At 39.2% G+C, this 24,775-nt stretch overlaps 1 protein-coding gene across 1 annotated transcript in view; it reads left to right on the top strand.

Moving 5' to 3' along the window:
* Positions 1–24,775, top strand: part of LOC105454991 (histone-lysine N-methyltransferase 2D) — a 30,481-nt gene that overhangs the window by 2,002 nt on the left and 3,704 nt on the right. Inside the window, exons 2-5 of the mRNA XM_011698001.1 lie at positions 2,537–2,755; positions 4,833–5,157; positions 20,953–22,631; positions 22,884–23,344. Of these exons, the coding sequence (XP_011696303.1) occupies positions 5,035–5,157; positions 20,953–22,631; positions 22,884–23,344 (2,263 nt within the window). The 5' untranslated portion in view covers positions 2,537–2,755; positions 4,833–5,034. The remainder of the gene's footprint in view (positions 1–2,536; positions 2,756–4,832; positions 5,158–20,952; positions 22,632–22,883; positions 23,345–24,775) is intronic.

Below are 24,775 nucleotides of genomic sequence, written 5' to 3' on the forward strand. Positions count from 1 at the left end.
CCATGGATATTAATTGCGCAATGCAATCGCGGCCGAATAATGGAAAATAATGCGATTGAATTATTTTGTTGTTTTTTTTCTCTCAATATGCAACTACGAATACATTACTCGTTTGACTGCAGATATTGTATATCAATAGCTGGAAAGCTTAATCAAAATGTTGTGGACCACAGATCGCTTTACCGATTATAGCTCTAATTTGGACTATAATCAAATTAATGTAGTTTTTGTAAAGCTAAAGATGTAGATAATAATGACAAATAATAATATGATATCCTTTCATCTGTTATTGGCAATATTATGGGCAAAGCATTTATCATTGCTGAAGCAGGTCTTGCAAATGTTCTGCTACAGAAATATCATCTTTGTCCAATTGCAGGGAAAAGTATAAGTAAAAGTCATTTCTTGTTCTTTCAACATTTAAATAATTATTATAAATAATTATTATACACATTATTTAATCATATTTAAATATTATGATTAATTATCATACATTTAATTTTATTTATTTATTTAGTTTTAAAAATCGTCCTAAGTTTATTAAAATTGTTTAGAAATAATTTAATGTATTTAATGAATTGTTAAATTATAATATCATACAAATTAGACAAATTATAAATTAATATGTTTTGAAACGCGCACATCTCTTATTAAGTCGTGCGATACGTTTATACGTTTCCGAATTTCGTTTAAGCTTCATTTCGGGAAGTTATTTGAATTATTGTTCGACTTTTAGTTATATCTGTGATATCCTTCCATAGTTTTGCAGCTACGAAAGAGATCTTGTTATACAAGAAATCGCATAATTCTTGTCTCATTAAGATCGCTTCCGCTCCCTTTCATTCGAGTGAAACGCTTTTTAACGAGGATTCATATACGCGTATACGCGAAGAGAAAAGCCTCTTTTTCCCATACACGATACTTGTACATTCACATAATACTTTTCATGTGGCGACACGGTAGATGTCTCGTGATAAACTTACGAAGATTATGTCGTTTTACGTAACGCGGCCGTCTTAATGTCTTAATTGGCAGCCTCCGATTGAAAAGCGTTATAACACCATTATTTCGCAATGTTAAATTCATCGCTAATCGAAAATGTACGTCATGTGGCAACTTCGGACAGCTTTGCGTAATCGCTTTATTCGACTCCGTCAAAGGTTAGACCTTGTAATAAGGGAATTCTCTCTCTGATCTCGTAATACAATTTAGCACGTATTCTTCTTTACCGCTAATATGATAAAATGCCTAGCGATTTACGAAAATTTCGTCATCTCTCTCGTTTCATCCGCGAGAATTAGGGACAGATAATTCCACGGAAGTTGCCGTGCGTGCCGCGAAGAAAGTAATAACCGTGCGAAGGAAGAAAGTTTGCACGCACATATATATATATAAATATGTATATGTATGTATCGCCACGGAGAACAGAACTTACTTCTCGAGAAAATTGAGAATATCCAATAATTACGAGATTCTGCGGCTGATTGCCGCAGAAAGAGCGGAAAATGGCTTTAGGGTAGGCGTAAAAAACAAACGATAAACAGAGTACGAAATGTAGAGCGCGTTAGCACGAGCGTGATTATAGGCTTTATGATATAACGGAAATATAATATATGCGCATATTGCGTTATGTGCATATATATGCACTGCCGTCTACAAAATAGCTTGATAAAGTACGAGGTCAAGCAATAGACGAGCCTGAGATCTCGCAGATAACAATCTTGCGAAAATTCTTGTCTCTGTTTAATTATTTATACTTCCAGATTTCATAATGCGACTTGTAAGCTACACGCGATTATAACTTAGCACGCGATTACTTAGAACGCAAATCATAGAAGATTATAGATATTAATATGGCAGCGCCTTTTACACTAAATACTACTTTGTAATAATTATATAAACAATACATTACACTATTATATTAATAATTAAAAAATGAATAACTGTGGATGTTACAAGATACATTATACATATCCTATTATATTTAAAATATGGTAGCCGCTCGTATATGTGTGTGGATATTTTGTTTTTACGATTGCTAAAGTATTTAAACATTTAGTTTCATCTGGGAAATAATTTTGTTGGATCATTAAAATAATTATAGAACGCTCAAGCGATGATAATAATACTGTAAAAAAAAAATTGGAAATTATAACAATCAGTTTTAATGTTCTAATATAATTATTTTTATGGTTCAACAAAATTATTTTTCAGATCTATATCTAGCTAAATTTTTAGCTACTTCTGCAAATTTGTTCTTTCCATGTGCTATCGGAAATTATGAAAGCTTTTTGAATGTGAAATCAATTGTCGTTAAATAAAAATCGGTATTTAAGCATCGCTTAGAATGCGCCAACGTTTATGCTAAAATATATACGGAGTCAATAGTTTTCAGTAATGTAATTCAAAATTGATTAAAAAAATTTATGACAGACTTTGACAAAATTCTCAAGAGAAAGTTGATCTCGTATTCATACATAATTCATCTCTAAGATTAGTTCAATAAATTTATATTACTTTGTATTAAATGTTTCAGCGGGAGCTTGTCGTAAATCCGCCTTCGAAGCGGACGATCGCGTCCAAAACGCGAGTTCTGGTACCGCCGTCGTATAATCGAGAATGGAGAAAGGAAGATCCGTTGGACGGTCGAGTTTTCGTCGCCCCGGGCGAAGCCGAAAGTGTTTTCGCTGCTCGCGATCAGAAAGTATTGGAACCATGACGAAACGTCGCGGCATCGATCGAACGAATATCGCAGGTAACGTACCGCATGGTCTTGATTCCCTAATAACGTCGTTGCATTACGTGTGTCATTAGTCATAGCGTTGCACGAACTGACTTCTTCCCGTTGCATTCTCGAGCACGATTCGGTTGCTTCACACGCCTCGGTGCCCCAACTGTGATCCTAGGACCTATTTTTTTTCTTGTAATGATAGGGCTCTTTCATAAGATCTCTCCATACTTACGATCCAATAAGATCCAATAAGAGTCATTCGGTATTCCATCTCACGTCGGTTCGTCGCGCGCTGACGTATTTCGCGCGAGGAATTGCGAGGAAAAGCTTTAAAAAAGAACGTCGCTGAATAAAGTTCCAACGAAAAACACGTATATATAGAGAATAGGAAACGTTGGATACGATTTGCTGAACAATTTTATTCAATTTACGTAATAATTAATTTATTAGAAATTGTATAACGTAAGTACGATCGAAGGCGTGCAAAGGCTTAATAACAAGCGGCATTTCCGCGAGCGCGCGTCTCGCTGAGCTGCGAATAAAACAGCGGCGGTGTTATCGGAAGCGGTGCGGCGCGGCGTTATGGGAAAAAAGGCAACTGTAAAATGGTACGTCGCGCATTTGCTCATTCTCCGGAACGCCGACGCTTGGACGGAAACATAATGGACCGATGTCCGTTCAAGCGTCCGCTCGATCCCCGATCGCCGTTAAGTAATAGTCAAACGGATGGGTGGAATCGCTCGTGCAACATTCCTCTTCCGATCACTCGGGATAAGGAAGAGGAACGAAAGAGGGTTTTCTTTACGTCTCTTCGATCGTGATGTCGTAATGGTCTCTTAAATGATGGCTTAAAAAGAAAACGCTTTTTATGAATGTTTCTTCGAATGAGAGAGAGAGAGAGCTTTCGAAAGTTTGCTCATTAGACTGCAATATATAATTGTTTTATCGGCTTAGAAAAAATGTCCGATTATTGGAGGGATTTTTCGAAAGGAATAATCTAAGATAGTTAAAGACGGACTTCAGGTAGATTTAGGAATAAGTCCTTTACTTCTGATAGTGAATTCCTACCTCTATCCTTCCGGTTTACTTCCGTTTTCATATGTCGAAAATATCTCGGGAGAAATCCAGAAATCTATTTTGCTTTCTTTTCCTTTAAGTACAAAAATTAATATAAATTGTAAGATAAAAGATGTGACGACACATGTTTGTCGTCACACATTACTACAGACATATTAAGGAAACTATTTAAAAAAATTTTTAAAGTTGGTTATTAATCTATAATTAAAATTCTAAATTTATAATTAAAATTCTAAATTAAAAAATTCTATCAAAATTTAATAAGATGAGATACAATAAATTTTATATTATTTATTTCTATTTTTATATTATTATTTTAAAAGGCATTTAACTTTTAAGAATTTTAGAGAGTTTTTATTTTTAATTTTTATTTTAGTCGTTATAACAATAATTAGACAAGCAAACATTTCATTGAAATTTAATAAAATAATATAAAATATAAATATGTATATAGTTTTGAATAGTTTTAAATTTTAAATAGTAAATTATATTCTAAATTTTTTTAAAATCTTGATTGACGGTGGACATCGCAAGTAATACGGTCCTTCACCCTATCCCGTGGCAAGAAAATGCCGAGAGAAGAAGTGGGTTCCTTCTTTGTTGACGTTCACCGGCCTACCTGGCGGCTGTGTCTCCCACTTGAGAACTCTTCCCGCGTCCGCGGAGAAGTAAAACTCTCGGACGTTTTCCGATCTCCAACAGTCCCAAACTCGTCCCCGTCGACGTGCGAACTCGTTAGGCCCCGCAACTGGTAGCTGGCATATCGGCCTCAGCCGCTCAGCCTCTTCCTGATCTCTCGTCTCTTCCTTGAACGCGGGAAGGAAGGAAGAACGGAAGAGACGCCGCCGCGCCGAAACGGAATCGCGCCGGTGTATATCCCCTGAACGCGAGAGAGGCGCTTCTGCCGCGTGATTAGACGAGAGAACCGCGACCGATAAGATCGAAGAGACGAAGAAAAAACAATAGGGATACCTCGCGCCTGATCTCACGAGTGAGATTATTGTTTTTTTTTTTTTTTTTTAAGAGGATAAGGCAGGTTCATCTTTATTTACAAGGATCGTCGACTGAGAGATTGCCTGAGAGAGCAATTGTAAATTTAATAGAGGCGCGAGAGGGCTCCTCTCATGTTCACCGGTGGTGAAATTCGAAAGAGGGATACAACGGGTGCTTCGACGTAGTGCGGACGTCGATCTAAAGAGCCGGGAATAGAATTTCATTATTCCACGATGAGTCGGAGATACTTCTTGTGCTTTCTGTGGACCGCGTTGACACTGCGGGGTGACGTCCTCGCGGCAGCTGAGGCCGATCCTGCAATTCTAAACGGTGCCGAGCTGCCCCATCTTCAACAGGTGAGTAACAGGAAGCAACATCTGTCTATGCTTTACTATCGAACGGGGGAAAATAAGGAAAATGCATTTAATATCGTCGTGAACCGATGCGCAAATAATCTAATCAAAGTTCCTTTATTTCTTATACTTCTTAAATTTCTTCTTAATTTCTTCCTTCTCCAATTGGCCCGTTTTATTTAGTCGGAAAATTTGTACGACTACCGAGCGACAATTTTCGTCATGATTACTTTCATTTTCCTTAATTAACTCCATCACGCAACTTTCTCTCGCGTCAAAAAACTTTCCTCGATCGACCGGCAAAATATGTATTTGCGTAATGGAAGTGTAACGGCGCGAGATTCGTCGCGTCGCGAGAGGTCTCGGATTTAACGTCTAAAAGCGGTGTTGACAAATGCGATTTTTCACGCGTTTAATCTCGATTCGATTCCGCTTTATTGTTTCTAATCGGTGTACACAATATGCCATTAATCCATATTGTATAGATTTTTGCATGAAATTTTGCGAAATATTTCATGGAAGTAACAAGAAAATATTTACGGTTGAAGTAAAAGCGGGAGTTCTTTGCGTTTTAATCAATCACGAGGCAATTACTGAACCTAACGTTTTCGAATGGAAGTTACCCGCGGCTTCGTAGTACATTAATTTCTCGACCTAAAAATCACACGGCGATAAGATCGGTAGTTTCCATACACTCGTTTTAAAAAGCGGCAGTCTGAGTAGTGATACAATCGTGTATAAGCGCGAACGAAAATTTAAATGCGTTTCGTATTATCGCTGGAACGGCACTTACATCCAAATGAATTGCACAAACCGCAGAATTCGCTCTGCGGTGAAAGTAATTGCTTCATTATTCTTATATTTTACTGTCACAAAAATTTCCTTCGTGGAAAAGTCATAAAATTTGCACTATATCTTATAAGAAGTCGATTTTACTCCTGTCAGAATTAGAGATGTTTGGATGCGCGAGAAATCCCTAAATTAGTATCAACAATAAAACAGATAAATGTAATATAAAAATGTAATAATAAGAAATGTAACGTAAAAATATATAAATAGATATTCAGTTTTTAGTAAAATAAGGTGAATTGTCCTCTAGGAATACATGATTATTTGAGCGAGTTACATTAGTCAGAAAAACTTTGTTATTAACTGTATTATTATCTGATTTACTTGATTGGGAAAAATTGAATAATTAATTGAACAGCGAGTTAGCAATGGAAAGCTGATTGTGAGGCTTCGTGTTTCGACAATTTCAGAGGTTCCATCATCAATCTCGCTTGCGTTTCCGCAATGAATCCTTTGACGTTTGATTGGATTCGTTTCGAAATTTCTCCAGGGACTCGATTTAATGTATCGCTCCGGGCACGTAGATTACTCGGGCGCGCGGACGGAGTATGCAGATTTAATGAAATTGCTGCGCCTGACGTAATCAGGCCGTTACCAGTGCGCCCGTTGCATCGCGAATCCTCCGGCTATCTACCTCGACGATCGCAGTGAAACTTTACTGGCGCGGGACAGTAACTGTGCGCAAAGAAGAAGGAGGAAAAAAAAGAATCGCGATTTGCGTTAATTACGCTCGCGGTTCGTCTTCTCTCATAAAGAACGCGGAATCTATATTTCGCGTCTCACGCTCGACTCGCCTCTGTCTGTCGAATACTCGTCGCGATGTTTTTATTCGAATTGGAAGGCGCAGAGGAAGCATTACCTGGAAAGCGATGCGATTTATCTGTTTAAGTAACGCGTTTTACGCAGTACCGGTTTATAGATATGATAATTCGACAATATCACAGGTTAACTTCTTTCAACAGACGTTCCTTACAGACAGGAAATGAAACTTTTACCGTGATTCTTATGATAACGTGATATTATATGATCTTTTCTATTTTGAAAATTTATAGCGCAAAAACATAATTCATTTCCTATCTCTTGTTCAAATTAATATATATAAAATTAATATATATAAAATGTTCCAAATTTTTTAATAGAAAAGTGAAAAGAAATTTTAAAAGAAAATTTGATATGTTTAATAAATAATAATTTTGTACAAAGATATGTTATATTAATATATGTATATAAAATTAATATATATAAAATGTTCCAGATTTTTTAATAGAAAAGTGAAAAGAAATTTTAAAAGAAAATTTGATACATTTAATAAATAATAATTTTGTACAAAGATACGTTATGTCAAAGGAAAGTGACATAAAATCTGAAGTATTAGCACTTTTAGAAAAATATTTTACAAGTAAAAGTAACTCAAATTGACATTATATATTAATAAATATATGAAAAATAAGTATAAATTAATCTATATGTGAAAATAAAAGTATAGAAAATACGTTTCTTATAAAATACATGCAAAGCATGCAAAGCGCCACTGTATCAATTACGGCAAAAGAGAAACAAGTTAACAAATTGACACATGATAAATATTGTAGGAAATTAGACATCTTGTAAAATTGACGATTCAGCGTGGCTGACGACTGTGAAATATTGTCATCGAATTTCTTGTATATTCATCGCAATATTTTATTTTAACCTACTTCCGTGCGTTTAATGCGTGCTTTCACAGAAAGAGAAAGATAACTGTTCGTGTGTCAATTTGAATATTCCTCTATCTTTCTCTTAGATCAGTCCGTTCAGTGCGGTTACGACGATAGAGCTCTGAAGCGCAAAATCATAAAACAACAGAGGCTGCACGAAAGTAGAACCGCACGAGTGCTCACCCACTAACAGAGTGACTCTTGACCCCCCTCTCTTCCTCTTTGCCTTCTCTCTGTCTCTCTCTCTCTCTCTCTCTCTCTCTCTCACTCTCTCTCACTCGTACCTTCTTCCTCGCTTCCCCTCTAAGTGTTTTGCATCTGGACTATCAATCCTGCGTATCCTTCCAGCATCTTATTCTAATTGCTAGGTTTCTCTCTAGGAATCAATTCTTTGCACATATATCAAGAGCGTTGTGCACAAAATTTATGAAAGTCTCTACGCTAATGAACAATTTATAATATAAAATGCAAACACCGCAGTACATTTAAGAACATGTATCTTACTAATCCTTTTAGAGACAATAACTGTCACTTACAAGATCTATGATAAACGTTTAAAAGCTGTTGCACAGAAAGATCTTAAGAGTCTTTAACTATTCTCAGTTTCTCTTAAGCTTCTTTTGGAGTATGTAAACAGTCTAATCTTTTGATAGCTTTCATACTAATGAAAAATAAATAATTCTGTGTGAGTAATCTCTCTTCATCCTAATCTAATCTAAGTGGAGGGAAGAGCGCTCTCTTGAAAAGTAATTGTCATTAATTGAGGATAACATCAGGAGTAGTGGATGCGCGTCCAAACGGTGTGGAACGTATCCGATCGCGGGACCTTTCACTCAGGCCGCTGAAAAAAAAACCAGTTCAGGTTTCCATGTGCGGTTTCATGTATATGAAAAGTATCTCGTGTGCGCGTGTAAAAGGAAATACGAGGGACATCCAATTGAAGTAGCTTCCGGTTCAAGCGTCTCCTCTTCCGGAAGCTTCTCGAACGACGTATGTACCGCTGGGTATAAAACGTACACACGTCGCGTATAAGCAGGAACTTTCTAATACGCGAACAACGAGGGAACGTTCATCTTTATCAGAGAAGATATATCTTCAACTGATTAGATATTTACATTTGATATTCGAAACAGCGCGGCGCGTTTTGTTTGAGTAGCATAACGATTATTCTCGCGTAATGTTTGCAATCGCGCTCACATTCGTTTATTATTTTTGTTGTTGTTTTCAACATTTAAATATTAAATCAATCCATGTTATATTGTATAAATGATACAAATAATAAAATAATTTATTTGATTAATTATTACATTATATTTATACATTATATAAAATAATCTTGTAAAAAAATATCAAAAGAGAATTTTAATATATAAATAATACATGTAATAAATAATCCATTTTATTATCTGTATATTATATAAAATAATCTTATATCTTTATAAAAAGGTATTAAAAACATCATGTAGATCTAAAGATATTTCTAAAGTTAATCACATGTATCTGATACATTGCAAAGTAACGCGTGCAGAGATAATCTTTTTTTATGCAATCGCATATAAGCTATGTCGTCCATTAGCATTATATCCCGTGACCAGTTAACGGTAATCAGTAAAGAGCGCGCTAACGTTCCACGCGGCTTTTCCGCAATTTACATAAGAGGCGTACGGTTTTCACCATTCCACTTCGATTTGCCCGTAATCTCTCGCGCGAAAACGCGGGGCAATTCACGCAACATCACACCGGGCGCCGTTCCACAAAATTAAATATCGCGCGAAATTAAGGGGCGCAATTTTATATTTTACGCGCGCGTAATTGCAGAACACAAGCGCGCGCGGGGCATATGCAGGATCGTCGTTTGTTGTAATGATTTTCTGGCACGCGTTAGAAATCGTCTTTACATCGCAGACGTGTGACCTGGTACGCTTGCTGCGGCAAAAGCGATTTTCCTTCGTCGTGTACGTTGAAACGGTGCTCTGGCTGCTGCGCTCTTCTTATCCCATATTTCTTCCTCCCGATAAGGAGTAGTTCATTTAGAGCGTATCTGGACTTTTAAAATACGGGAAATAAAGCATTTTCCTCATTAATACAATACGTACGTATATACTCTGTGAAAGAGACGCGCGTTTGTTAAAATGTAAACCACGCTGAGATAGTGCGTATATTTTAACTATAATAATAAGCGAAAACAATATAAAATTATTTTAAGATATCACACAATTCAGGGCAGGGAAATCGTATATATTAATTCGTTATCCGTTTCTGCCATTCAATTGATGAAAAATATCCTTCCCTTTTCGTTTTCTCGAATGTTTAATTATAACATTAATAATTCGCTTTCGTGTGTCACGGACTATTAACCTCCGGCAGATGGATCGGTGCTACAGCAGATCGCGATGAGGAAATATCGGATCTTCGCGCTCTATGAATCTTACCTGGCGACACGAGGTGAGATCGAGATAAATATACAGGACAATGGGTGAAGGTGAAGGATGCTACGTGCTCTCTCACTTTCTCCAGAAATCTACCTCGGCGTATAACGCCGCGTTATAGCGGATATACGACCGCGCGGGCAAAATTTCGTTATTTTGTAGAAAAGATAACGGGACGGCCGAACGGGGTGTAATTAATGTCTCGGGCGAGGAAATTACGCAATCCAGTATTAATCGAGGGGGGGGGGGAAGGGGCTCGTGAATGTTCTACGCAGAGTGGAACGAACGGCGAAGCGTGTATCGGAAGGAAATTGGTATCAGCGGCTATCTCTGTTGTGAAAGCCTATTATTCATTCTAATGAAATTAATTATACACACGACACGTGGACGCGCGCAGCCGTGGAATAATCATCGATTATATCAACTGAATCGCATTGCGCTATTGTCGTCCAATTAAGCTATTGTCCAGATCGCGCGATGAGATCTCGATAATATATATAAACGCGGAAGAAAGGCCGGCTTTCGCATTCCGTGGGTGTATACTCGTATATACCGTTGAAGAAATATCAAAGCATCGAAATATCACATGAAAAGCAATTAACGACACAATTACACTGATGTAACGAAACAATGGCGACATCGTAAAGTATAAAAGGCCGAGATGTTTATAGGTGATAAATGAAATCGCGTGGGTGCATTTAATTAAATTTATAAAGATTGCAGAGATAAAATAAACATTATGCAACAGAGTCTGAATTCATTCAGAGTCGAAATATCGATATTTTCTTATCGAATCAATAACTATCATAGACTTTAAGTCTTACAGCGATTTCTTTCGGATGCAGATGTTAAAACTTTGGTAAAACTTCGTGAAATTTGAACTAAAATTTAAGAAAGTATTTAATATATGATAATTACGTTTAAAAATAACTCGAATCTCTCTGATAATATAGAAAAAGTTTTGTAGTTTTCATTGCATTAACGATTGAAAACAGATGCAAGATTTTCATAAAAATCGATTATACGTTTATAAAAGAATTTCATTCCGGAAGGATTAAAAAATTAAGAATTAAAAGAAGTCCCGTTTGTATTATAAGCAATAAAACATTCACTAAATTTAATATTCGCTCGTGTAGTTCAGTTTTATGATACGCCTTAATAGGCGGTAACGGAAGAGTCGGAAGATCGTCGCCATATCTTTTAATCAACTGGTTCGTCAGATGACTTCTGCGAAAGTGTTTTTTTCGTATACTTCTCGCTTGTCTACTTTGCTTAGTGCCGTCTCTCGGTAAAAGTGAAGCCATATAACATCCCGCGTAGGAAAGACGAGTCTAATTAAATGAGATTGCAGATTGCTTCGAGAAGAAAGTTTTCAAGTCGAGAAGATTTACGTGCGTTTTGTGCTACAAAAGCATTTTTTTCCATGCTCGTAAAACACACATACGCGGCACAATTCCACAAATTTTGAAAACATTATCTGGACTAATGAAACAATTAGGCCTCGATTGTATCTCGTAACCGACTGTAATTGCACGGCCGTTTCTACTCTCAACTCGATTAAGTGGTGCAATCGAGTAATCGAGTACTATAATTGTAGATAATTAACCGCGAACTCACAGACACACGTGCTCTCTCTCTCTCTCTCTCTCTCTCTCTCTCTCTCTCTCTCTCTCTCTAATCTCCCGCGAGTCGTTCGGCTCACCTCGAAACCGATCCCCCTATTTTCGCGCGGTGTAATCGCGCGGATAAGTAATCCGTAACAATATAACAATCGGGCAAATTATCCGGAGTGCCAATTGGCCAACGCGCGATCCATTTTATTTTGCGCAAACGCTGCTCAACGAAGTATCCCGCCGCGAGAGCAGTCCACTGTGGATTTCGACACCGTCGCTCGTCGCACCGGACGGATATCTTACACGCGAGCCCATCTCCGCGGTTCTTACGCAAAACGTTCACCGGGTTGAGTCCTTCGGAACTATAAAATTGCCGCAACGAAACAATCATTTGCGGCAATCTGCGAGTGATACGTATACGCTCTCTCGCGGAGGTGCCTATTATACATTTTACAATCGGAATTATCGAACGCTCGCGAGAGTTTCCTCCTGTAAAAGGTATCCGAACGCGCTCGCTTGTTTATCGAGAAATCCGTCTCGCGACTGTAATTAATTTTATCGCGATAGCTCATCACGGAGTTTACGAGAAAGATCGCTTCGACGACGAACGTTTGCCTGCCGTCAGACCGTCACTTTTGTGCAATTAATTTCTTGCCTTTTCCCTCCTGGTGAACCTCGTGGAATCTCGCTCGTGTCGGTATCGCGAAGATATGAGACGGGAGCCATCGGAACGTTGTTACCGCATCGTTTCACTTTCCGGACTCCGGTGTAACGGCACGATGAAGTCGCTTGATCGCTAATAATTGGTCAACCGTTAATAACAGGAACGGACGATCGAATGCCGGTTAAGACAAATTACGGAGCGATCGAAGAGAGCGTGACGGCGCGGGTAACACGCCGCGTAATAAGAACGCGACTGTCTGCATCGGAAAGTGTTTATCGATCAATTTTACAATGAGACGCGAGATAAATGGGCAAGGAGAGTCTCAGCTGCGGTATCGCTACGTTATTCCCGACATATCTCGCGGCAGCCTTGAAATATATATAATAATACGTGCCCTTTTTTTAATACGCTTCTATATAACCGCACTTTCTCCCGCCTTCCTGCCCGAGTTGAAAATTGACGAGGATGATTACGGGAACGATTCGATCGAAAGTTCTCTCTGTTCTGCCGTGGGAGAAGCTGTAGGTTACGATTTTCGTTCTTCCAGACGACTGAAATTTCATTCCACCGATACTTGATTTATCTCTGAGCTTTCTCGAAATTTGAATAACAGGCGAAACTGGAATGTGTTTCGGACTTCCTGTAAATGGAGACGATGCGTCTCGCCTCGATTGTCCCATTAATCAATTTCTCCTCGCGGTGGACACGGAGGCGAAGGTTAAACTTTTCTTTTCCTTTTCGTCTTTTTTCTCTCCTCACCCACTTTTACTGCTCAACTCTTACCTACATATCGCTACTCGGCAAATAACTTCCGCCAAGGAAAAAACCTGTTTCGATGACAGTTAATGTATTTAATCGTGCAACCGAATTCAATTATACGTCAAATTTATGATCACGAATTTCAATGTTCGTTCATTTTTATGCGATATATCTCTTTACTTGAAAAGTGAAATTTTATACATTTTTATTTTGAAAAATACTATTCACGTAGAACGAAATAAGAAGATAATCCGTGTCCAGAAGAATTAATTAGTTCAATAAAATTAAGAGAAAAAGAGAGAGAGAGAACAAAACTAGATATTTAATTGAATTAATTTTCCTAATTCGAAACTTCATTAAAATCGCGTACTTCCAATGATATAACTGACGATATAACTTCAGCGTTACTTCAGTAAACTAACCGTATAGAATTTATTAATTACATAGGAAATATGTATCGCGGGTGCATTCAATCATACTTAATGATCCGACGGTAATAAAAGAGTCACAGGAAGTCCGCCATAGGTCTCGAAAGCGTAGCTCCTCGCGTGCAAAATTTTCTAGACGAGGCGTTTCTGGTTTCGATCGTGGACAATTTCCGCGCGCGCGCGCGATATTCTTCTTTTCTTCTCATTGGTGCGCGATATGCCCGCCTTATGGAAATCGCTTCCGATACATTCGCTCCCACGTAAAAATTGCACCGTGTTGGCATCGCGGATAATAACGGTGAAACGGAAAGTGCGAATTCCGAGTGACCCCGGGGTGAAATTTCTCTCGTCCGTCCTCCACGGCAAGAGGACACGCCGCGCGTTGTTACGGGAGAAATTTTCATCTGCTGATTGAGCCTCGTAGGATTCGCCGAAGAAACTACTTAACGTCATGCTACCCACGGAACGATAATCGGATTCTGGTTTGCTCTGGACTCGATGTAAGAAGCTCTTCTTTGAACGCCAAAGAAAACACACATGAGTTATCGTTTACTTAACAAAACCGTAAGAAAAAAAAACACTTCAAATACGTTTCGTTAAAGTTACGCAAGGATATGCTGAAAGTCACGCTGAGTACATTAAAATATTTTGAAAAAGAATATACTATTTGGCAATTGTAATTTGCGTACTAATTACTGCGCTGATTCCCATTGCCTGTTCACTTTTGTGTTTTATTTTGAAAAAAAAGAATTAGACACGCAAACGAAGATTTTAAATACATTCTAAGTATATTTTATCTGCTAAATCTCTGATTATCTGATTCTATCTCTATTGTTGCCGCGATTGTTGGCGCTGCCTGACAATACCGACAATACAATATTCAATACACCGGCGGCTCGTGGGTATTCACAAAGGACGTGTGAAACACATCTAAATGAAAGTAGAAATGTTACTGCGGAATTGGATTTGCTTCGTGCGGAAAGCTAACACTTAGCCCAAAGGCAGCGCCTTCCGGGGCAGGATATGAAAGTACTCTGTTGATTCCTAACTGGATAAGGTGATGCAGTTTATTGGCTTAAATGTCATTCTGGAGGTTTACGTTTGCGGCTATTATAAAGTAAACACCGTTCTCTTGGCGCGCAGCGTTGCGTTACTTTAATCGGAAGGTACATCGGTTTCCGGCAACCATTCACACTCAATTAATAATGCAAGTCAGCGATCTGAAAGAAAGCACTTTGGTGTACATTAAACCCGATGGTGTACATTAAGTTGTAATTAGTCCTGTAAATGCTAAACATAATTTCATATTGTTATATAACGCGTAACATTATTGTTGGTTTGAAGATATTACAAAATGTAGTCTGCTATTAACGTGATCGCCGAAAGGATCCTCTTTACGGGGAAAACATTTCTGTCTTTCGGCTCGAAAAGTGAAGGAACACTCGTTGCACAAGCCAAGATATGCGGCATGTCAGTTAGTGAATGCACACGTTTGATCGTGCATACCAACATATTATGCAATCACGAAGTATAAAATAAGAGTAGTGCAGTAAGATTGCTAACATTATCTACTTACAGCGTGATTTTCTCGATTTTGTGCACGCGCGTGCTTGAACAATTTTACAGAACAGAATGAAGGATGAGATAATAGTAATAATACTCGCATGGAACATACATATCTTGTTCTCGACAAGAAATGTAGAGAACGAGTTATAAATGCTTCTATTTTTAAACTTTCGAATAATGCTATATTACAGTAACGTTTCCTATTGAAAGTAAAGTCAAAGTTGAAAATGTAAAATAAGAATAGTTATAAAGTTCTATAAATGTACGTTCAAAATATTTGGATCTGACAATAATTCTGTTGGACCAGTTAGACCATCAAAATAATTTTGTTGAAAACTCAGAAATGATAAGCATTGCTGTAAAACGTTTTGATATTCTAGCAATCAGTTTGACTTTCCAAGAAAATTATTTTGACGGTCCAAGAATTATTTCTATAGATTTGGTATCCAACAAAATTTTTAAATCTTCCAGCAAAATCATTCGTTCCGTATGAAAGATGAAAAAATACAGTTAATCACGACGATGTCATAAATGTGACAAATAGTTGAATAAAGTTTAATTTAAAAAGTTTGTTTGAAGTCAGTTCTCGATTTGGATTTATCTTGCTTGTTTAATTCACGAATTTTCAATTTTATTTATAACTTTATAATCGAATCGTCTTAATCGATCTTCGTTGTGTAACGAATGAAAACAACGGGAACATAAATTCGCATCGGGAGATACGACAGATACGGCATGTCAAGTTGGAAATGCACGTATGATCTCACGCCGCGTCTGGCCATACACAGTCCGTATCCACTGGCGCAATTAAGCGGCGCACGATCATCGTAAAAGCCATGCGCGGGTCCAGTGGCCGCGAGTTTCCCACAGGCGAAAGAGGGAAAAAAAGGGGGAGAACGTTTATCCCAAGTGCGGTTTCTTAGCTCCTTCTGGGCATTATAAACGCCCTCGATTTGTTCCTTGATCTTTGGACCGCCAGGAGAAACGGTATAATCGCTTCGGCGCAGCGAGTAAAAGGATGCAGTGGCGTTATATGTTTTTAATGAGTTATTCTATTTCCCCCGCTGCAGTAAATTTTCTTCTGCGGATTGCACTGCGGATTAAAGAAAAGTGAGCAGGTTTAATGGCAAGGCTAGGAGTTATTTTATATTTGATATTAAGAGCTTTTTTTCTTTAATCGCGACGAAAGAGAAATTTCAATAATGGGAAACGAGCAACAGTTGTAGCAATATTTCATCTAATTGAGTAACTCTCTACGTTTTATCCAGTTAATTGAATAATTATTTTATATAATTTAATCAAGCATTGAAGATTGAAAAATGAATTAAAAGAAATTAGAATAAAAAACCAGGTCAATTAAATGAACAATTTTTAAGTTACAATTTAAAATATCCATTTATTCAAAGAATTTATTACATAGTCTTAAAATTCTTGAGACATTTCAAACTTTACTTATAGTCATCTTCAGTCATGTAAAAATTAATGAATTAAATAAGCAAGGAAAACGACGTGAATAAAACAATAATTGATTAAAAGAAAATTGCTTTAAGAAAATTTAGCTGATTTTTAAATTTTGCAATTATCGTACTCATTCCAAGATTCTACACTGATTTACTAATTGTCCTCTCTACGGGAGGATTCTCGAAAGCCGGATAGCGATGACCGACCACAAATTACGGTGACCGGCCACGAATTGCGGTCGACTTGTGGCACGAAAGTGAGAGGATTGTCTTTCACGAGCCGCACCGGTCAGAGCTCTGTCTCTCTGGTAGGACGCGGAAATTGTTATAATTCCAACGATGATATTTTTCGATAAGCGACACGTGATAACGATTATCTCTTGCCTATCGAAACTCGTTCGCGAGCAATTCATGTTCTCTGATATCTTTATTTATTCACGCGTGGGTGGAGCGCATTGCACCGAGAGCTATTTATTCACCATGTGCCTGACTGTTCGCTCCACTTCACATTTTTTATATATTCGCTAATAGCGCCCATATATGTGTGCAAGAGAGTGATTAACTGTGGGCTGCGAGGCATTATATACGGCGATTGCATTCGTCCCCTTCGCGAAAGAACTCTTAGCAACGACCTGTTTTCGAGACGCTCGGGCATCTTTGAAATGTACGTAGGAGTTTAAAGAAATCGTTGCTTCACATTTGAAGATGAAAAAGGAAGGAAGGAATCGCAATCTTTAAAATTAAATCTTACGCAACGGACATCAAGTGTATTTTCTATACACTTATTTTCGATCCTCCAAGTTTATTTCTGCAATGAATTTCTTTTATAAATATTGTTCAGAAGAACGAGCTTTTTTTGAATCTTTTATCTTTCTTTCGCATCGCGTTTTTACCCATCGAATTGCGAATCTGACACGATTTTCCAGTTTGAGCTGAGCCGAATTTTCCGCGCAAAATCCGAATACCTATACGCGCGATGAATCGTCGAACAGAGGACGGCCCCGTCATTCTTGCTACAGTGCTCCAAAGTTTCTCTGAACTCCGTCGCTTTCTAGGCCTCAATTATCCTCTGACAGAAGCAGACCATTTCTCGAGGCAATCGCGCAAATTGCCAGATAGCTCATTTTCGCGACTACGACGGAGATCCAATTCCAGTAAAGGCTTTAAAAACTTAATTCTTTTCGCCGCAGAACTCTTTTGGAACGTGGCATTTTCGTCGTGGAACGCGACGGCGTCGTCATTTACGTATACGTATACGATCCTTTCACGACATTTTAACATCCGGTTTGATTTGATTAACGCGCGCACCGGGAGTATTGCCGCACGTCAGGCTGCATGCAACGTTGTTGCGGAAAGTGGTAATTACGCGTAGGAATCTCGTGTAACCCATTGACGTGCAACTTAATCCGATCGCTTAGCGAACGAGAGCGATTAGGCACTCGCGAAGGTTGCCTCTTTTTAAGTGAGCCGCGCTTACAAAACCGGGGTTTATTATTTTTCAGCCGCACGTGCTAAAATAGAAAGTCCGAGGCAGACGCGTAATCGCCACATCTCACGGCTCGTGACACTTTAACAAAGTGTCACAGCTGCGAAAGAGAACGATACGCAATTCCTATAATTGCTCCTAATAATCCTAATCGATTGATTTGCGACTCATCAGCTGAAGGATTGAGAGCAGCGGCCAGTGATGCGAGAAACTAACGGACGCAATGCAGTTGCGAATAATTTTAAAGACTGCTCCTTGCGTCCATGCGAAATTATTTCGTCACGCTGCGTGACGTTAAACTAGTACGACTGTGATATTGAAAAACCAGTATTGGTAACCTTGCACTTGTCAATTTAACCAAATCTGTTTAGCATACATGATTGAAAATCATATCATTATAACGGAATAGTTTTACAAGTATCAAAAGTATATAATAATAATAATAGTTTGACGTAAATTTTTTGTCGAAAAAATGTGTATTTACAAATTCATTTGCAACTTTTACATACCTACAGATTTTGGATCAACATCTTATCATCAGTTCTGATAAAAGAGAAAAAATTATAAAATATAAAGTTTTATTTATTTAATAAAAACGATCATAATGCAAAAATAATCGTTATTTAATATCGTCGTGAATAATCACGACGTAACACGACGATGTTTAGAGATTCCTCGGCGTTAATGTCAATGTCAATGAAATCGAATACGTGCAATTGACCTGGAACGCGAAGCGAAACATTGTTGACATACATTGAAATTCCTTACGAACGAGTCGTTTGCATCATCTCACTTTTCACTCTTTAAACTGCTATTTTAACCGACAGTCTATTTTAGATCTCGTCTACAAATAATAAAAATTTCTTAGAAACGTCGCGCGCTCTATTTTCGATCATCAGACGACAATTTCACCGTAAAATACGGGAAGTACGACATCCAGATAGTGTCTCGCAAAGTCATATAAAACAAAAAAATGTCAGCGGTTTCCCCGCAGAATAATAATATTGTGAGCGTCTTGTAAAAATGCGACAGCTGCAAACCGCGAGAAGACGCGTAATCATGCAAAACGCGGATATTAGCCGCAGGGCTGCGTCGTTATATAAAGAACACAGCACACACGTCGATCTCCACTCGAACATGATATGTAAGTCGTTATGTGTGTGAAATGGAAACTGCAGTAGGTCGGGTACTTTCTACGGGAGGACGAGAAGACCTGTCTCACAGCAGAAGGCACCCAGGAGAAAGGAAGATCGAACAATGCCCCTCTTAATTACGGCCACGTTAATTATTCGCGCGTCTTTCTCGCGCGCACAATAAAAGCGGCAACAATGAATTTGAGAGCGTGCCGTGCGCGATATTATATCGCAATAATAAAAGCGGCGATAATCGGAATCAATATAGGCAGGAATTTGCAATATGCGCAGTATGTTGGAGAAAAAAAAAATAAGACCTCTTTTCAATTTTATCACAACGCAAGCTGAGAAGCTGTTAATGCAATCCTCTTTGAAAACGTCTTATAAATAAAATAATTTGTTGTTTAAAATTTGGAAATTAATTACTGCCAATTTTGTGGAATTACACATATATAAATGTATAAAGATATAATAATAGATCTAGAGAGATTCTCCTCTCAAAGAAAGTCCGCCTCCAACTGAGTTCATCGTGCTTTTTATAAATGATATATAATTACAGTAGAATTAAATTTAATCGCCACAAAATATAATCATTATATAATGATACTTTAAATAATTTTTTAATACGTTCTTTGCTGTATTAAGCACGAGAAGAGAAATGAGAAACTGAGAGAACGGGTATTTGAAAGATCATTTAGCTAAAAAAATAAAAATAAAAAATTTATGTTGTAAAATATATACGAGTACATTGATATATTGATTTAAATTGAATATTCGCAAGAGTAAATATCATATGTCCAGTAACTTTTACTGAATCGCCTAGGTAATCTTCTCAACGCGATTTTCCCCTTGCCTCAAAGGTTTCCAAGCGTCTCGGAGTACATAAATCTACGATAATTTATAAATCTTATGACATATACCGAATTGGTGCCAATTGAGTGAATTCGATTTGCTTTCGCTTTTATCATCTTTTATCTTGCTGTCATACAACGCGTTATCCAATAAAGTATCTCAGTAGAGTGGAAATGCAAAACCTAATTCGCAAAGTAATTAACTAGAGTAATTTATGAAAACTGTCGAACGAAGCCGACGATTTCATACTCTCATACCCTTCGTATTAGTCATACTTTCTCTGCAATATACGAAAGATTTATTACTGGCACTATTATCAAATTTTTATTTCCACGTTTTCATAGTTCCATATACATTTTTAAGTTTACTAAAAGTTATGTTCATTTACAAAAAGTTAATATGTCTCATTATCGCATTTTAAAATACACTTTGTGTAATTTTCTTGCTACGACATAAAAAAAATTATTATAGAAGAGAACAATAAGACTGTCGTAACCGAACCTTAGAAACGTGTTGTCATTAACTTTTTTTTTGGCTTTGATAATAAATGCCACTGGAAATATCATCTTATATAATCTTATATTAACATGCTCATGATGCTTTGAATGTGCGCAAAAATTTTATATTGCATAAGAGAGACATTGCATCATCGCACAGGGTAAATAAAGAGCAATGACCGCAGTAATGCATTTTAACGCGCAAAAAATTTTACGTAAAGCAATCGTTCTGACGGAAAAAATATAAATAAAATGTAAATTGTTATTAGCTTTAAATCAATTATTTTTGCGTCTTCAAGAAATGTTAACGTTTTACTTCTTTCTAAGGAGAATAGGCGATATATTCGTTAAATGTCTGATTCAAGGGCCGCATCATAAACGATCCGCGACCTCGTCTCTCGGCTTCCCAGCAAGCCCAGATACTGAGCGATGTGCAGCAACACCATCAACGGTACCGGCAACGTCCCACTCAGGACTTCAAGAATCCGCGAGTAACGTCTTTTCCCTCGTTCGAGCAAGCCCAGTCCAGCACGCCGTATTCCTCCCTGGCCAAGTACAAGGTTGATCGAGCTAAGCAACAGTTGCAACAGTTGCAGCAGCAGCAGCAACAGGTGCAGCAGCTTCTGCAGCAGCAACAACAGAAGATCACCCAGCAACTCGGCACTTCGAACTTCGTGAACGGTGGCGAAGCAAGTAGTGGCGTACAAACACCGCAATTCCAACGGCAGCAATACCCGCAACAATACAATCAGTACAACCAGAACTTCCAGAATCTTCAGCAAGACTTGTCGCAGCCGCTGTTCAGCGATCAGCAGACGGTACAGTTGCAGGAGTATCTCGAGAAGCAGCGCGAGCTGGAGCTGCTCCAGAAGCAACGGCAGCAGCTGCTGTACGAGCAGCAGGAGCTGCGCAGGCAGCAGGAACTGCTACGGCAACAGCAACTCCAGAGGCTCACCTCCACTACGCCACTTCCACCGACCGCGACGTCAACCCCGATCGCCGTCAGCACCACTTCCGCGCCGTTGCTGCTGTCCTCGCCGACGGCGCGACGCATCACGCCATCGGAGGCGGATCTCTTTCTCAAGGCAATCGCTAATCATCAGAAGAAATACACAACCACAGCAGCGAGCACGACTGCAACGGCCACCACCACTACACAAGCACCTCCGCCATCCAGACGGCTGATTAGCTCGAGTACTAATCAGGAGACGGATATTCCGGAGAACCTGCTCAGCCTGATCCAAGAGCAAGAGAGTCAGTTGTTGCAGCAAGGCAAACCGAAACCGCAGATCAAGGTAATCTATCAGACCGAAAAACCCAGCACGACGAGACAGAATTCCGGCGGCAGAAGCAGAAGCACCGAGCGGGAACTGTTGCTGAAGCAGCTTAAACTCGCTCTAGCCCAGTCCGGCGACGACGATGACATTGCCAGGAATGTCACTACCAGGGATCTGATATTGCCGAACGGCAAGAAGATTCAGGTCATCCACGCGCCGAACGGCTTACCCTCCATTTCGCCGAGTGGTTCGACCATTCTGACATCGGCTGTCTCGTCCTCGACGACCGTCAAACCACCGAAGGTGCTCTTCGAGGAATTGACGAAGGGCGGCGTGCTGCCGCCGGGCGCCGATTTCGAGATCATCCGGCAGAAGAGCGACGGCAGGCTCGAGGAGATCGGCAAGACGCCGATCATCCAGAATCTACCGGCGAAGAAGGTCACGTTCGTCCTGCTGGAGGAGCAGCCGGACGGCAGTTACAAGGTGCAGGGTGTCAAGGGTAACGCCAACGACAAGGAGAGCGGCACCGACATCGAGTCCATCGTCGAGAAGATCAAGAAGGGCGAACTGAAGTTACCGCCCAGCTCCCTCGGGCCGACCACGCAGTCCTCCACGCTAGAACATCTCGAGTCCAGCCTCGATCCGAATCTGATAGTGTCCACTGGCACGTCCAGGCCGCCGGTGTCATCTTTTAACTCCGTCAGCACGACGGCGGCGACCTTCAGACCCACCACCGTCAGATCTACTTCAACCAGATACAGCGAAAGGTGATTATCGTGGCGATTCTCATTCATATAATTCATTCTCCATCTAAATAACTTTTTTTTTTAGTTTATAACAATCAAAAATAAATTATTGGGATAGTGGGATTCCGTTTCACGCACCAAGCTTAATTGCTGAAATATAATTCATTTGATATCGGTTCGCCTTATTTAGCTCGAATTAGATTTTTTTCCTAATTTTTATTTACTCGTGTTTAGTACAGTAAAAGATTCTGAACGACAAAGTAAAATTTTCAGCAAGTCAGCGACGCCGGAATACACCGGAATCCCCTACGTCACGGTGTCACCGAACTCGGTGTCCACGACCGACAAATACGTGACCTCGGCGTCCAGCGTCACGGGCCACGTGTATAACTCCCTGAACACCAGTCCAACGAAAACGTCCCTGTCGGATCACATCCCGCGAGTGACCACCAAGTACTCGTCGTCCACCAGGAGCCAATTCATCCCAACGATGGCGCCGGTGAACGAGATCGTAACGACGGCGGCGACTCCGACGTCTTACTCGCATCACACGTCAAATTCATACTATTTCTCCAAGCATCCGTCCACGGAGACCTCGTCGACCTCGGCAGAAGAAGCTGTTAGGGCTCAAACGTCGCAGGAGAATCTCGCCATGTTGTTGAGAAGGGAGGGCCTCTTCGCTATGGCGAAGTACCTGAGGCAATCGGGATTGGACAACGTGCTAAACGAAACCGGTGAGTTGCATGTCAAACCTTGTTTTAAAATTAATTAATAAGATTATTATAATAATAATGAGACTCTAGCAATAAAAAAAGAGATTTTTTAAACTTCTCATTTTATGAACAAAAATAAGAAATCCGGATAACTTTTGAACTTTCCCACAGTTTGTGTATTAATAGAAAAAAAATTATATTTACTATTAATTAAGAAACTTAACTGAATACTTCTCGGACTTCATAAAGATTTTATAAAGTAAAAAAATTTACAATCACTGCGATTTGATTTTAATGACAAAAAAATAATTTTTACAATATATTCAATTCTGTTCTATTAATGTTAATGTAACCGATTAAAAAAAAAGGGATAGTTTATAAAACAAAAATAGCGTCACAGCGAAATATGGTAATATAAAGTTACGTTTGACATGGCAATGCTTAATTCCGACAAAAATTATAAATTAAAGTGACGACACGCCACGCGGCAGATGAGCTTCACGAAGAGTATTAAAGAGCGTGAAAACGTTAAATATTACATTAAACGAATTATGAATTTTGCGCAATAACGCAAGACCATACCGCGGTCTTATCCAACAATATCGCAAAGGCGGGACAACTTGCGTCAATATTTCTCGAGGACCAAACGATTGTACAAATAATCCCGTTGGCGGCGAGATAGACCCGTGCCTCTTTGCACAATCCATCACCATTTGTACCTCGCGTTTCGCTTTAGTCGTGCAACGTTCGTCGGAAAAAAATATTCTCACGACTCGTTGCCCGTTTCGACACGAGACACCTCTCCGACTCCTCTACGGAGAACAAAGGCGAGTATATACGCGTACCTCATTACGCGGGCTCTCACAAAAGAAGACACGCGATTTCATTAGTCGTTATAATTATCGGCGTATATACGATTCGCTTAGCTCATTGTCTTTCTATCTTTTCGGCTCTTTACCCGTACATATATACTTTCTTTCGTCGAGAGATCGAGAAACCGTTTACCTTCGTAAGCTAAACGCATGAGAAGTGCGTTAGAGAATTACAGCAATGTTACGTGGAAGTTACGTAACAGCTCGATCCCTATACACGCACCGCGGTAGTGCAGTATTTTTCAATTTTCTGAAGAATCCAGTTCAAGTTGAACTGGATTCTCTTTGCGCATTAAACGCGTGGTGCACGTCGAGCCTTTCACCCTACATCTTCGACTATCGAACAATTTTCGCCGGACGAATCGATAAAAACGCGATGCCGCACGATTCGACGATCCGCGAGTCGCGTTCTCGCCGATTTCGAAGAAAAGACGAATCCCATCGCGAGGAAAATGCTCTTTTCACGTACCGTCGGTTTGCTTTATATTTGACCGCGTTCGCACGCTCATTAGAAAGAAAATAATTCGCTGCGTGTTTTCTCGTGTGCGATATTTCCTATAACGGCGGAATCCCCCCCCCC

Source organism: Wasmannia auropunctata, unplaced genomic scaffold, assembly GCF_000956235.1.
Source record: "Wasmannia auropunctata unplaced genomic scaffold, wasmannia.A_1.0 LD335965.1, whole genome shotgun sequence".
In the NCBI taxonomy this organism is placed as follows: domain Eukaryota; kingdom Metazoa; phylum Arthropoda; class Insecta; order Hymenoptera; family Formicidae; genus Wasmannia; species Wasmannia auropunctata.